The sequence below is a fragment of the Anticarsia gemmatalis genome, chromosome 2, assembly GCF_050436995.1.
Source record: "Anticarsia gemmatalis isolate Benzon Research Colony breed Stoneville strain chromosome 2, ilAntGemm2 primary, whole genome shotgun sequence".
In the NCBI taxonomy this organism is placed as follows: domain Eukaryota; kingdom Metazoa; phylum Arthropoda; class Insecta; order Lepidoptera; family Erebidae; genus Anticarsia; species Anticarsia gemmatalis.
The window spans coordinates 5,334,423-5,349,290 of record NC_134746.1 but is presented as its reverse complement, the minus strand read 5'-3'; the positions used below and the strand labels follow the sequence as shown (position 1 = coordinate 5,349,290).

Sequence of the window (14,868 nt, the reverse complement as noted above, 5' to 3'; positions counted from 1 at the left end):
ACATCCCGCTATCTACCTTATTAGACACGTGAACGTTTAACGTATAACAACCGTCATAAGATAAAATAGATCCTATCGAAAAACCAAAATGGCCGTGGCTCAAGTTTTTTTTCCACCCCAGCATGAGCTTTATGCTAATGAAACCCAAAAACAAACATTGTTATAAGCCAAATGTGTAACATACGATAAAAATAAATTAAATAATAAAGGGAATCGTTAAAATGGAAGAAATGTCCGTAATTTATCCACGAGTCACCTTTTAGGCATTCCGTGGATGCCATCGCGGCGGGGTCCCTCCTGCTCTAGACGCGATCTCCAAATAAAAAGGCGCCACAAAAAGACGTATTCAATAAGCCGTTGGCCATTACCGGACGTAATCGATGAGATAAATTAGTTATAATAAAATCTGTGGAGTCGCAGACCTGATAAGTAAGTACGTTTACTTACTGAATGTTTGAACAGGCGGCTGTACACGAAGCTTCGTGCAAAAACTTTATGAATTATTACCAAGAAGCCAATTTATTTTACTTGTAAGTTTATGTCATTCGCACCATTAGAGCCGGTATTTTATTTTTAAAGATATCAATGGTGTAAGGTCTTCAGGTTCAGCTGTTTCTCTCGGCGTGCCTCAGGGTTCGATACTCGGTCCGTTTCTTTTTCTCGTATATATAAACGATCTCCCCTTTCAGGTGCAGGACTTATGTGATATTATATTATTTGCAGATGACACTTCACTCATTTTTAAAGTAGATCGTTCGAAGTCTTGTTTTACTGATATCAATAGTATTCTTGAACAGGTCCACAACTGGTTCACTTGTAATAATCTGTTACTACTGACAAAACTACTAATCTGACAAAACTAAGTGCATTAGGTTCACTATGCCCAACGCGAGGAATTTAGGTACTAACATAGTCGTAAATGGGCAAACTATCGATTTGGTAGATTCGGCAACTTTTTTAGGTATCAGTCTGGATAGCAAGCTCCAATGGGGCACTCAAATAGCGCATCTCTCGGGGAGACTCAGCTCCGCCGCGTACGCAATCAGAAAAGTAAGACAGTTTGCTGGTGTGGATGCGGCAAGACTGGTTTACTTTAGTTATTTTCACAGCGTCATGTCTTACGGTATATTACTGTGGGGTAAGGCTGCTGATATAGATGTTATTTTTGTCCTTCAAAAAAGAGCTATTCGCGCAATATATAGTTTAGGAGGGCGAGACTCCTTGAGAGAGCTTTTTGGGCAGATAGGGATACTGACGGTGTCATCACAGTATGTGCTTGCAAACTTGTTGTATATAAAACAAAATTTAGGGACTTTCGCAACAAATAGCGATAGACACAATTATAACACTAGAAACAGACACAAATTAGTAGGTCCCCATCATCGTTTACACAAGGTGCACAATTCGTTTGTAGGTCTCGGCATTCGTTTCTTCAACAAGCTTCCCAAGCACATCATGGATTTACCCCTGCCAAAATTCAAAGTTGCTGTTAAGGAACATCTCGTTAGGAAAGCTTATTACAGAATTGATGAGTATCTAAACGACAATAGCTCTTGGGATTAGTCGCTCGCTTGATTAGGATTCTATGAAATTAGGGAACTTAGCTATAAATTGTATAAACTCAGTAGCAGTAGGTCTAAATATTGTAAAATATGGGCAATTAATGATGCAATTAGGTGATGTTACGTACAATTTGATGTTAATCATAAAACTGTCACTTCTTTTTTTTTCTTTTATATTGTTCACAACCAATGTGCTCATTTGCTGCCCATATTCTTATTATCACATGCTAGTAGGTGCTCCCAACATACGGTACGATCAGAGACTAATAAATAACCTAGCTATATTAATTTTCCTTAATTGACGTTTAGTCTATATCGCTGATTGTTGGTAGCTCCTTGCATGATCAATTATTGTATCAACCACATTGTAAAACTTTTGGCGATTGAAAAGAGTGGCCGTGAGTTTCTTGCTAGCTCTTCTCATAAGGCTCCACCCCCTTTCCGAGCTAGTGGTAGATTCAGTAATTGTAACGACTATCATAAGTGTCAATATTTGACCTAAATGAATAAATGATTTGATTTTGATTTTGAAAGAATAGGGTAAAATAACCTAAAGTTAAAATAACTTAGTACCTATTTTACGACGTTGTTTTGAATTTTGGAACTTAGTTAAATATTAAAAACCTTATTGTTTATTAATTACACGACAATATCTTATACCAATAATTATTACCAATAATTTTTAAACCAAAGTCCGCATCTTGGCCAATGTCTGTCTGGCCGTTTTTGATTGCGGGTTTTCCCACTTGACTAGACAGTCACCCACAAGGATTTTTATGCATAGGTATTCTAATTAAAATCCTTATCAGTTTGTGTAAGAAGTTCAAACTATAAGCTTGATGGAATATGGATGAAAAACAATAATTTCATAAAATTATTTCATTATTTAAGTAGGTATATTGCCGTCTAAAATGTTTTTAGAAGTAGGTATGTAATAGGTTCATATTTTTGACGCTAACCATACTCGTTTGAGCCAATTTAAGAAAAGCATTTTATTAGACACGCTAAGATCTTTCTTGTGAATTAACTACTCCCAACATCTATCGATAAAAACAACATGAGAAAATATCGCTGCTTTAAGACAAAAGGTCCCCAAATCATTATTTAAAACCCTTTTTATTAACAAAATTTGAGGCGCCCGTAGCCAGTTGCGCTCACCGGTCGGTAAACAATCTGTGGGTTAAGCAACCATTGTCGCGGTCATTCCATAGATGGGTGACCGCATTGTGGTATTTGAACTGGGCGCCTCCGTGCTTCGGAGGGCACGTTAAAAGTCGGTCCCGGTTGTTGTCTACTAAGATAACAGTCGTTAAGCCACGTCAAAGGCCTTCGGGCGGCTTGATACTAGGTTGGCCACTAACCATACGATAAGTGAGTGAAATAACAAAAAATTATTTGTATCGGGTAGGTACATATATTTTAATACTAGCTGACCCGCGCAACTTCGCTTGTGTCACATAAGAGGGTCATAATTTTTCCCACTGTTGTTACTAGTACTCTGCTCCTATTGGTCGTAGCGTAATGTTATATCACCTATAGCCTTCTTCGATAAATACTTAGGCTATCCAACACTAAAAATATTTTTTCAATTCGAACCAGTAGTTTACAAGTTTGTAAAGTAACTTTACAAGTTTGGTTGAACGCGCTATTCTCAGGAACTATTTACTTTATACGATTTTATAACATTTGTATCTATAGATTAAAAAAACTCTCATTTCGCACGATAAACAGTTAATTTTTTTTTTGTTAACTCGATAAAATGTCAATTTTGAAATAATGAAAAAGACTATGAATATTTTTTTATTGTGACCCTTTTGTTTTAAGGCAACGATATATCGTCCCCGTAGAGCGAAAAGTCATTAACTCGAGTTAATGATTTCTTTTTTTATGACGCCATTGAAATCGCGATATTTTTCTCTAATTTTCTGTCTAATCCTCATACCTGTAGCTATTATAGTTTTGTGTCCGTCAAAATGGCGGGTGGAAAGTCATGAAATCGAATGAAACGTGCTCTATTATTTTGTAGTGTTTTGGTAGTATTTAGTAGCTAAACAAAAATATTTAGTAGTATTACCAATACGATATGAAACGAAAAACAAAATCCGCCGCCAAGCTGATGTCTGGTTGGCGGGTGGTAATTGAACGGCGTGAAATGCTTTACATTTTTATATGTCAGATTTTAGTAGTCAATTGGTAGGTAAATAAAATAACATTAATCTTATCTACGTGCTAATAGTTTACAAATTAAAGGCATCACACACACTACATCGAGTACGCCTACGCATATTATCACAGCAATGTTACTTACGAGTGTCATTGTTATTATTCTGGAGGAGTATTTTTTATAATTTATGTTACCGTTGTTTTACACTAATAAAAAACGAATATATTAAATTATATAATAATGTTAAATAAAAAAAATAGTACCTACATTGAATGAACGAGCTTTAAATTTGAAATCTCTTATAAACCTGTTAAGTAAACATTGCTGTGATAATATGCGTAGGCGTACTCGATGTAGTGTGTGTGATGCCTTTAATTTGTAAACTATTAGCACGTAGATAAGATTAATGTTATTTTATTTACCTACCAATAGACTACTAAAATCTGACATATAAAAATGTAAAGCATTTCACGCCGTTCAATTACCACCCGCCAACCAGACATCAGCTTGGCGGCGGATTTTGTTTTTCGTTTCATATCGTATTGGTAATACTACTAAATATTTTTGCTTAGCTACTAAATACTACCAAAACACTACAAAATAATAGAGCACGTTTCATTCGATTTCATGACTTTCCACCCGCCATTTTGACGGACACTATAGTTTTTGTTTTAATGAATGTGAAAATTAACCAGGTCAACCCTTTTTAACTGAAAATGAAATGAACAAATTAACTAATTTTAGTTAATTAATATTCATTTCTTAAGATTGTATCTAACCCATACTTAAAAAATACCTAAAACGACTTAATTACTTTTCCCTTGAATTATCTCTGCATATTAAAATTATTATTAGCAATTGTAAAATCACTAAATGGATTTAGTTATTTTTCACATCGGTACACGCATTTCATACTGTGTTAAAAATCACTAACTCTGATCAAAAATTAACTAACTCGAAGTTATGTTACATATTCAAAAAATAAAATTAACTAATTTATTTATTTTAATAATTCCAAGTGTTCAGACAATATTTACTTAATGTAATCTATATTAAAAATAAACTTTGTTATAATTTCCTTCATTTAAGACTATAAACGTAGAGATAGGTTACTGCAATCGTAAGTTATGAATTTTTATATATTTAAAATCTTTGAACAGCCATATCTCAAAACAAGGTTTTTCGAGTTAATGACTTTTCGCTCTACGGGGACGATATTAATTATGACGAGCACGAGTATCTGTTCTGAGCCTGTTTGTTTATGTATCTAAATAATTATGCACTGATAATAGAAAATTGTACAAGTTATTTGATAGCACATTGATGTAGTTATTTGGCCGCAGACCCGGTGGTTCGTGGAACAGAATCCCATATCGGATCATAATTTACTTCTTTGAATTTACATTTCAAGTAAATTTTCAGCCAGAGCCTGAGCATATGAAAATATCACAGTGCCTTCGAGAACACATTATTATCAAATTCCTAATCCCTCAAGTCGTTATAAAAAAAGTTATAGGTACTAACCTAATCTACCTATACTCGAATAGTGCGCACTTGATAACAATTTATGCGCAGTAAAATAATTAAAATGAAACTGGCTGCCAGGACATAAACACACTACAGCTCAGCAATGATTTAAAATGTGTGTATAATCATTAACCGATTCATGGCCAATGACTCAACAGTTGAGTCATTAAAAAACCTTTAGGAAGGCCGATGGCTCAATTGGTGAGTCAAACCAAAATTGTATAAAAACGGATATTAAAAAAAAAAAAACACTTAAACTACCATTTTTCAGATCTCATTAAACATTTCCGTGAATATCAGACCTGGCCCTTCAATTTAGAGAATATTTTTATTAGTCAGGTGTCATAAACCTTTTGTATAACTGCCGCAAAACATCTTGAATATTTTTTAAATCGCTATACAAGCATTTGTTGCATATATTTAAATAAATATATATATATTTATAAAATTTATAAACACAATAATTGCGAGTTCGTTGCTTCGAATAACTATTACGAGATTGAGTGAATGGACGCTTCTTTGGTACACTTTTTTGTAAAATCGATTGACTACAGCTTGGAAAACCTTGATTTTCTTTATCTTCAATTTGTTGATCATGGAAATCAGTAAACATTGCCTGGCTACATTCAGTAAAATCGTCGTAGTCGTGATTATCTACAAATAAAATAACAATAATAAATAATGATTGAATACTACTAAAATGTTTACTACCTCTGCAATATTTCATTAAAACCAACAAATACTACCTTGAAACGCCATATTAACTTTTATTATCCACAAATTCGAATAGGAGAACACAGTAACAGGTTTCTGGTTGTCAGACTGGCTCGAATGATGGCGAAAAGCATTAAATCATTACAAGAAGCCAATGACTCATCAGTTGAGTCATCCTTCAGGGAGGCCGATGGCTCAAATGGTGAGCCACCGACCAATGAATGGGGCCTGGCTGAAATGTTCACGAAAATGAAGGTGGCAATGAATCGGTTAAATGGGCAAAATGATCACAATAAACAATTGTTCAATATTATTAATTTACACAAACACGGCATTGTTTTATTGATATAATATAGCTACTTTATCAATCCAGTTCACTGCGCTCATTTCAGATAACACAATACCTACTGATAAGACTCACGTGTGCAAACTGTCGAATAATCGTGGATATTTACAATTTAAGCCTCGCAGACGACGCATACACGTGATCACTGAAATGAAGTGTAATATATAAACGTGCAAACGGACATCATTTAGGGCTATATATTTTATATAGAGCTCTGCGTCGGCTTTTACTAGACAAACATTGTATAAACAACACAGGTCTTAGCCGACACTTCTTAAAAAGGAAGAGGTTCTCAATTCGCCGAAATCTTTTTTCTGAAATGACTCCCCTATCCTTCCAATGGCTCCCAAAATCGATTAAATCAATTATCAGATTATATGCATTACCTTTTTCCTGTGTCCTTATCCGCTTATGCGCTTGAATGTAACTGATGGTACGATAGATTGAGTGACCCGAATGATTGATATGAGTTGTGTACGTTTTTAATTTAGGTATATGCCGAAAAGCTTAAGAAGGCAACTGGTACCACCACTGGCAAACTTCGCTCATTCTAAATCATGTAACTAACGCTAAGAACGATGTTAATAGGTGCAGTAAGATAATAAAAAATATTCTTCTGTTTCTTAATTTTTATTGGTAAATTCACATTCAAATTATAGATCACGTCGAAGACAGATATTACATTATGGGATTTCTACAGACAAAATTTAGTAAGTAATTATTTGCTATGATACTGTATCGGTACTTTTCAATTTCTAACTCTACTGCTTCATTAGCTACATCGATTTTAGGGTGCGTAAATGCTTCAAAATTCCAGTGTCATGAGTGAGGCAATGAGACCGTCAGGAAATAGAAAATCGAAAATACACAATTACATTGTTCACTAACGAATTCACGATACAGATCGGACATCAAAAATATTTCTATATTAATAGACTACTTTCACATAATCGTTACTAAAAAAAGACAAAACGCGTGCGAGTCACGGCGCGCGTGACGCAAACGAAACTTGTGATCAAAATTTAATCTATCGATTACTCCATTATGATCGCGAACTACCATTATCGCGGAATTATTCACAGACATTTGTTAAGCATGCCCATGTGTAGTATGCAGTTAAGAAACGAGCCGGGCGCGCCCGCGAGCCGCACACCTGAGATTCAGCGGCCGCGCGCGCCCGCGCGTTGACTCTCTGTCGCACCGCTCTCTCTATTGTACAAACATTACCGTATTAAATAGTCACAGGTCAATTTCAGTCCAACTATCAGTTTACGAATTAAAATAAAATATATTAATCTAGAACGTTTCACATCGCTTAAGTTACGAATGAGGGGGTCGAGTACGGGAGTCGCGTGCGGTGCGAGGGCGGAGGGCGCTGAGAGCTTACGAGCCCCACCAGTCGGGGCCGCCGCTGCTGCCGCCGCCGTCGCCGCCGTACGACCCGCCATAGTTGCCGCCATATGACCCGCCGCCGTAACCGAACCCTGACAAACAAAAAATGTTATATTTAGACACGTGGAAAACTACATACCTATTCCATAAATAAAACTCCGGTTAATATGCAATGTCGTGACTGCAAAATGGTGATAGTTACCAGAGCCAATAGTGGAGGGTCCTGCAGAGCGCGGGGGCTGTCGCGGTTGAGTACGGAAGTCCCTCGCGGCGAAGCTGCTGCTGCTGCCGCCGAAACGTCCGCCGCCGGAGCGACTGCCGGTGCGCCGCCCGCCGCCGCCTAGACGACCGTCTGCCGCCGTGCTCGTCAGCCAACTGCAATGTGGAACAACTCATATTTAGAAAAAAAAAATCGTGATCAAACGTTGTAATTAAAAAATAATTGCGAGTTTACGATTTCATACAAGTGACGACCCTTTTCTCTCTCGTCACATAAAACTGCTGGAATCACTGGTACTTGGCCACTTGGTTTTAACTTAAATCTACAGGTACAGATCTCCAAATGATTTAAACCACTTGTAGAGCAGTTGTAAAAAAGCAAGTAATGAGGGAACAAGTGATATACTTACTTGGGCACATCTTGCTTGGCCTCAACGAGGAGCTGCACTAGGTCCCGCGCGAGGCCGCGGTTAGTATCGTTGAAGAAGGACGTAGCAACGCCGAGGTTGCCCATACGGCCGGTACGACCGATGCGATGCACGTACTCCTCAACGTCCGACGGCAAATCAAAGTTTATCACGTGACGCACGTGAGGGATATCCAAACCTGATGATTACAAAGACTACCGTTAAAAAATTTCAATAATATAAATAAAATTGTATTGTGCAATAATATTCATGATCTTCGGTGGCGAAGTATCCTTGGCATAATAATTTAGTAATTTAATCGATTTAGCACACTGGTTGATTGCATGCTAACTAAATGCTAATTGCCTCCCATAAAAGGAAGCTAGGAAGTATGAATAGGCCACGTTTAACTGCGTGTACTGTATCTATCTTATGTTGTACTGTTATTTAAGATAAACGCATATGTGCATTAACCTCGGGCTGCGACAGCCGTCGCCACAAGGATGGGCGTCTGTCCTGTGCGGAACCGACGAAGCGCCTCTTCACGCTCGCGCTGTGTTCGGTCGCCGTGGATAGACGTCACTGGGTATCCCATGCTATCCAAATACTCTTCTAGTTGGTCGGCACCTGCATTTGCAAATAAAATGTTAAAACAATGTACCAAATGATACTTAATAAATTGAACTACAGTACAAAATATATTAACCTTTCTTGGTCTCGACGAAAACTAGAATAAGTTGGTCCTCTTCAGGACGTGTATGCTGCAGCAAATTAGACGCGTTCAACAAATCTAATAAGAACGAACGCTTATCTATTTCCTCCACCCACACCACCTGAAAGTTTAATTTGAATATTTGTAGAAACGGGTCACATAAACATTTACATTAGGCGCCGTGGTGATTTAATATTATTTACCTTTTGAGTGATATTCTCGGAGGTGGATCCGACGCGGCCGACCGCGAGGAAAACATAATTGTGCAAGAAGTCTTGCGCTAAAACTTGGATCTGTTTGGGGAAAGTCGCGGAGAACATGAGCGTCTGGCGCTCGCCAGTCTTGGGCATCGTGTGGCACTCCACGATCTTGCGAATCTGCGGCTCGAAACCCATGTCCAGCATGCGGTCGGCCTCGTCCAGCACGAGATGGCGGCAGTGGTCCAGCGCCACGCGCCCGCGCGCCAGCATGTCCACCAGGCGGCCCGGCGTCGCCACCAGCAGGTGGCAGCCGCGCTCCAGCTCGCGCAATTGCTCGTGTATCGGGGATCCGCCGTACCTGTGTTGGTGCGACACCGCGGTTAACTGATGCTTCCCATACTAGTGTAACATTATATTACATGATGGAGAGGCACACAGATACTTACACGACACAAGGGCGAACGCGAGAGCGATAGGCGAATTTCCTAGCCTCATCGTAAATTTGAGTAGCGAGCTCGCGCGTTGGGGCAAGCACCAATCCGAGCGGGTACTGTTTGCGATTCTGTTGTCGATTGTACGGCCTGCGAAAGAAATAATGTATCCATAAATCAATAATGTGATAATGGCAGGCATATATTGGCTGTGAACACTCACCCCATGTGCTTGACGGGTCCAGCTTCGTACATCTGATTGAGTATGGGCACGAGGAAGGCGGCCGTTTTGCCGGAACCTGTCTGTGCACATGCCATCACGTCTCTGTGGCCGAGCACTATTGGGATCGCATACTTCTGCACCGGAGTCGGCTTGTCGTAGCGAGCGAGCGAAATATTCGAACGCATTATTTCCGTCAGGTTAACATCCTCAAACTGCAATGACCAAGTATACATTTAACGTGATGACTCATTTATTTCATCGATTGAGATTATACTGACTTCTGATCTGTATACTTACGCTGGTGATGAAATCTGGGACGCGATCGCCGCTGGCCTCAACGGGAATATCCTCGTACTTCGAGAAGTTGATTCCTGTGTTACCAGTGCCAAACAACTCCAACTCCTGCCGCTCGTCGCGAGGTAGCGGGACCGTCCAATCATTCTGCAAAAGATCCGAAGAGAAATAAGAGAATGTCGAAATTGATAATACCGAAACATTTTTTATGAATATGCACAACTTCTAACACTCCCATCCCAATCAATTTTACACATCTATTTTATTACATTTCAAAAAGTATTGGCACATTACCTCGTCCCTGCGGGAGCTTGTGCGACGTACATCATCGGAGGGCCAGCGCGAGTTTGAGCGCTCATCGGTACGGGGTTCCGGCTCCTTCCAGCGGTCGTTGCGCGGTTGCGGCGGTTCGTTGTTGAAGTCCTCGTCGCGCCGGACGTCGCGCGACTCGCGCGAGCTCGCGCCGCCCCCGGCGCTGTTGCGCCCGCCGCGCTCCGCCCATCTGTTGTCCGACGACTCTGCCCAGCGTTCTGAATCGCCATTTTGGTATCCTGTATCACGACCTAAGCGCACGCAAAGTTTTCAAGTTATAAGTTTTGACTGAAATTCGCTACAATTTTCGAGGTATACCTATTAGATACGGGTACGTCGAGAGTCCTATACAAAATTTTAAGAGCTGACGACGAAATTTTACGAAGCTTTTGTTTTGGAATTTTAACACGTTAATTAAAAAACGGAGATCTCTAGTACTTTAAACAATTGTAATGATAAATTAGTAATATGAAATAGATCTTAGCATTTTGCAATCTGTGCCGGGTGAACATAGAAGAAAAATAATTGATGTAATTTGAATGTTAGTTTTACCGCGTTAGATTTATAATTTGAATGTCGACAACAAGGTAATGTTGTTGTTAGTTCGATACGTCGATACGTATATACGGCTTAGATAAGTGGACATACCGCGGTCCCTGCGGGGGAATCGCGAGTCGTGGCCGCGATCGTATTCACGTTCGCGGTCACGGTCGCGGTCGTCGCGCCGACCACCACGGTCGTACGTTCTAGAGTTGCCTCCGAATGATGAACGGCCGTCCCGTTGATCGTTTGGACGGGCGTCTAAGCTTGAACGCTTAGACTCTTCCCCTGTACAAACCAATTATTCATTATCTACACCTCTCCAACAAACGTGCAGTCTCGACTCGACCTTAACTCGTCCATAACTAACGTGATAAGATATTGAGTGAAAATGGAAAACTAGGAACGACGCGACAACACTCGTAATCATATCAGCGTTTACTTTACTCACATATGCGAATATTGCAAAGATAAGAGATGAGAATCTCCGAGATACCAATTAGCACTTGCACAAATTACAACATATCAGTTCAGTTATCATTTAATCATAAGCTCAAGAGACCAATCGATTTTTAAAAACTATTAGATACCTAGTTTATTTACTACAGTTGAACAGTATAATCATGGACATGAGAAGTGAAAACCAACAAAGGAAAACCCACTTAAACAATGAGTCAACCAGACGTGTCTAATATCATGTGTACTTAAGAAAGTACAACACAATATAAAGTCATCATAACCTCACCTAAAAAGAACACATTACACATTTTTAGGGATAACCAGTTCACTAAAAGTCACTAGTAAACCAAATAGCAAAACACTATACAAATTTGCCAAAAAAAGAAGGTCAATGATCTGAAAATGTTTATCTAAATGTCCTAATTCTACAAAGTATTATCATAAAAAAGGCCCACAGGGATGGATGCGAAACACTTTAGTATGTTCCTGTTAGATGAATCATAGAGTACGGGAACATGATATCAGGTTACGCTGACCTCTAATCAACTGAGTACAAAGCGGAATAATGATGTCGGAAACAGTTATTATAATACATATTATCTTCAACACTATAGCTTGAACTTGTTCAAAGTTGTTGAACCTAGTTTTGATCTTATTTGTTTACCAAAGATATGTCTTTATATTTCACTTAAAAATCATTAATATTCAGCCATCACTGAGACATCATTACTTGATATGGCTAAACAAGAAATCTAAATCAGAGTAGTGTTTTCTGTTCCATTTCATCTATAAGGAGATTAAGGAGTGGCTGGGCGGGGCTAGTAAAGGACAGTTCTAAAATGATAATACAAAGCAATAATAGCATAGACAATGCAGTAATTGTTCTATTGGTTTCTTTACATTCTGTTGCAAATATTGATGGCAGCATTAGAAAGTGTTAAAAATACTCAATATCAGCTAGTTTTCTAAAAATAGCTCATGATACTATAATAAAACATGTGATAATATTGTAATTGAATTTTCCATTGTTGAGGAAGTGTTTTTATCAATAAATGAATTAATCTGCTTCTAATTAAAAACAGCTGGTTTTAATTTAGGTAGATACATAATTTTATTGAATATTTGAGTTTCATACTCAGAATGCTATTAGTGTTTGGACTTAGAAGAATGGCATTATGAAATATGAATAAACAATATAATAGAATGATGGGATAACACAATAGAGAAAGTGTAACAAAGCAAGAGTGATGGCATGAAACATAGTCATTACCTTGTGAAGTGTTGGCCTGCAACTGCCTGCGCAGGTGCGGGGGGATGTAGCGGCCAGCACTCTTATTAGCCTGAGGCTGCAAGTCCAGACCAGCAAGCTGCCAATACAACCATGTATGTTAATCATACTATTTTATTGAAGCATAAAGGCCTTGTAACATTAGATTAGTCCTAGATATTATACAATCAGTTCCTATCTCTGATATGCAAGTATAAAACAAAGGATTGCACTTCAAACTGTCATGATTCATATCATCAAAGTGAAGCTTTTGAATAGCATGTAGTGCAGTTACTCAGAACAGGTACAATATTAGGAAGCTTACATTCACATTCTATGACTAGTCATCAAATAACCTTGTACAGATAACTGTTACATTAGATCTACTCAGCAGGCTAAAACTTTCCATGTGGTAAAAATAATACTCAAGGATAATATCTAATTGATTGGCGAACTAACTTATGTGGTTACTTGTTACATATCGTCATCCAACTATAGCAAATTAGGCATGCTAACATGACCATAGAAGCATGACAAAATACCGCCTGATTAAAAACTTTACCATGATAAACTAACTCCTTCTACTGGACATGAGTGATCAAATTACTATTGTCCATTTGAACACTATTCCGATTACTTATTCCGGTATATGTACGCAAAATTGCGAAATATTTTATTTCCTCCCGCCATGACACGCAAATATAGCATGACAGTGACCTCACTCGTAAGTGCCTTTGGAAAACTACTGTAATAACTATGTACCGATGAAAGGCGCGTACTATCTGAACCTGCACAAAATCAATGAAATAGATACCATGGAAGTGGAAGAACTAAGGCGCCATGTTGGTTATTCTGAGACACGTAAAGCATTGCGATTTTATAGATCGATGCTTTTATAAAAATATGAGAAATTTCATGAATTAGAATAGCTTTGATTCGGTACTAAGCATCGTTAAATACTATAAGCTACAGGTAAAATTCTATTCAATTTCGTAAAAATCAATACAAAGTGCATGTAGGTACATGAGGTACAGACCTGCTGCTCTAGACCTGTTCCATTTTGGTTGGTAACATTACTCATATTACTACCAAGCGGTACGTTTTTTTGGGAACTTGGCTCCAAAAATATTATACAAACACAGTCTACAATGAATTTTGCACAAACACAAATTCACAAAATCACATGAAAAGGCTTCAATTTTTCTCTCCGAAATCACTTTTCATTCGTAGTTTTTGTTCTTCACTGATTATTTAGCATCTCGCTTTAACTTTCATTCACTCCCTACCACTCATTCGTTCAATGCTGCCCCACCCTAAAGAAAAATATACTTTTGCACCAGTTTCTCTTTCTTAGAAATCGCAATTTTAGGAAATTACTGCATAAACTGTCTCAAGATATCTGAGACTTAATTTTTTTTACATAAAATCATTTAATTCCAACAAAATGTATGTCTAAAATTATTTGTCTTTTTATTAAATATACCCTTTATTGCGGTTAACTAGTGTAGCTAGCAACATTAGAATCTGTAATATTAGAAGAGAACTGTTTTATCATATGAGCACTTCCGCTTACAGTTTTGCTATTAGGCAATAGATGGCGTTACTAACGAAATACAGATAATAAACGAAAGAATATGACTAGAACTATGCACTGAGATCCTCGTTATACTCAATGATAATCCAAAAGCCCATGATTCAACTTAAAATGGAAATTCAATGATTCAACATCAACAACGTGATTATTTTGGGAAATGACAAACGTCAAAATACATATAAACAATTATCTAAATTCTCAAATACATTTATGTATTCGTAATAATTTGTGAACTGACCTCTTAAATATTCAAATCGTGTCGATTCTATGTACATAACTAACTGAATATTCAGCTGAAACAACCTAACCGTGCAATAGCTTAGGTAAGTTGGTTAAAATTTATTTTTGTTGTCCTAACTAGGTATGCAGACTTAGTTTTTTAAACGCAAATAATCTTGATTATTTGCATTTACGCAGGACACAAAAATAGCGCAAGATATTTGTACTGAATTTCAATCATAAGAAATTATACTTGTTATAAAATAGTGTGTCTAACCTGCTCTAT

At 37.9% G+C, this 14,868-nt stretch overlaps 1 protein-coding gene across 3 annotated transcripts; it reads right to left on the bottom strand.

Moving 5' to 3' along the window:
* Positions 1 to 6,924: 6,924 nt before the first annotated feature.
* Positions 6,925 to 14,030, bottom strand: bel (ATP-dependent RNA helicase bel). 3 transcript variants are annotated; one of them, XM_076126175.1, is made up of 13 exons: positions 13,806 to 14,030; positions 12,773 to 12,869; positions 11,152 to 11,331; positions 10,486 to 10,754; positions 10,195 to 10,338; positions 9,898 to 10,109; positions 9,690 to 9,824; positions 9,247 to 9,601; positions 9,038 to 9,164; positions 8,806 to 8,958; positions 8,335 to 8,530; positions 7,908 to 8,080; positions 6,925 to 7,797 (listed from the first exon to the last, which is right to left on the bottom strand). In XM_076126175.1, exons 1-13 carry the CDS (start codon positions 13,848 to 13,850, stop codon positions 7,697 to 7,699), a joined length of 2,187 nt encoding a protein of 728 aa, XP_075982290.1. In that variant the 5' UTR covers positions 13,851 to 14,030; the 3' UTR covers positions 6,925 to 7,696. The 3 variants fall into 3 exon arrangements, with proteins under 3 accessions (XP_075982290.1, XP_075982297.1, XP_075982304.1); XM_076126182.1 differs by lacking the exon at positions 13,806 to 14,030 and adding an exon at positions 13,332 to 13,440; XM_076126189.1 differs by lacking the exon at positions 11,152 to 11,331.
* Between the last annotated feature and the right edge of the window lie 838 nt (positions 14,031 to 14,868).

What these genes read in the sequence shown, in the direction of transcription:
- bel (XM_076126175.1), bottom strand. Translation starts at nt 13,850, where the DNA reads ATGAGTAATGTTACCAACCAAAATGGAACAGGTCTAGAGCAGCAG. An exon ending in GAACAGGTCTAGAGCAGCAG is followed by an intron (nt 12,870 to 13,805) that starts GTCTGTACCTCA and finishes TTGTATTGGCAG; the next exon opens with CTTGCTGGTCTGGACTTGCA. An exon ending in TTTCGTCGAGACCAAGAAAG is followed by an intron (nt 8,959 to 9,037) that starts GTTAATATATTT and finishes TTGCAAATGCAG; the next exon opens with GTGCCGACCAACTAGAAGAG.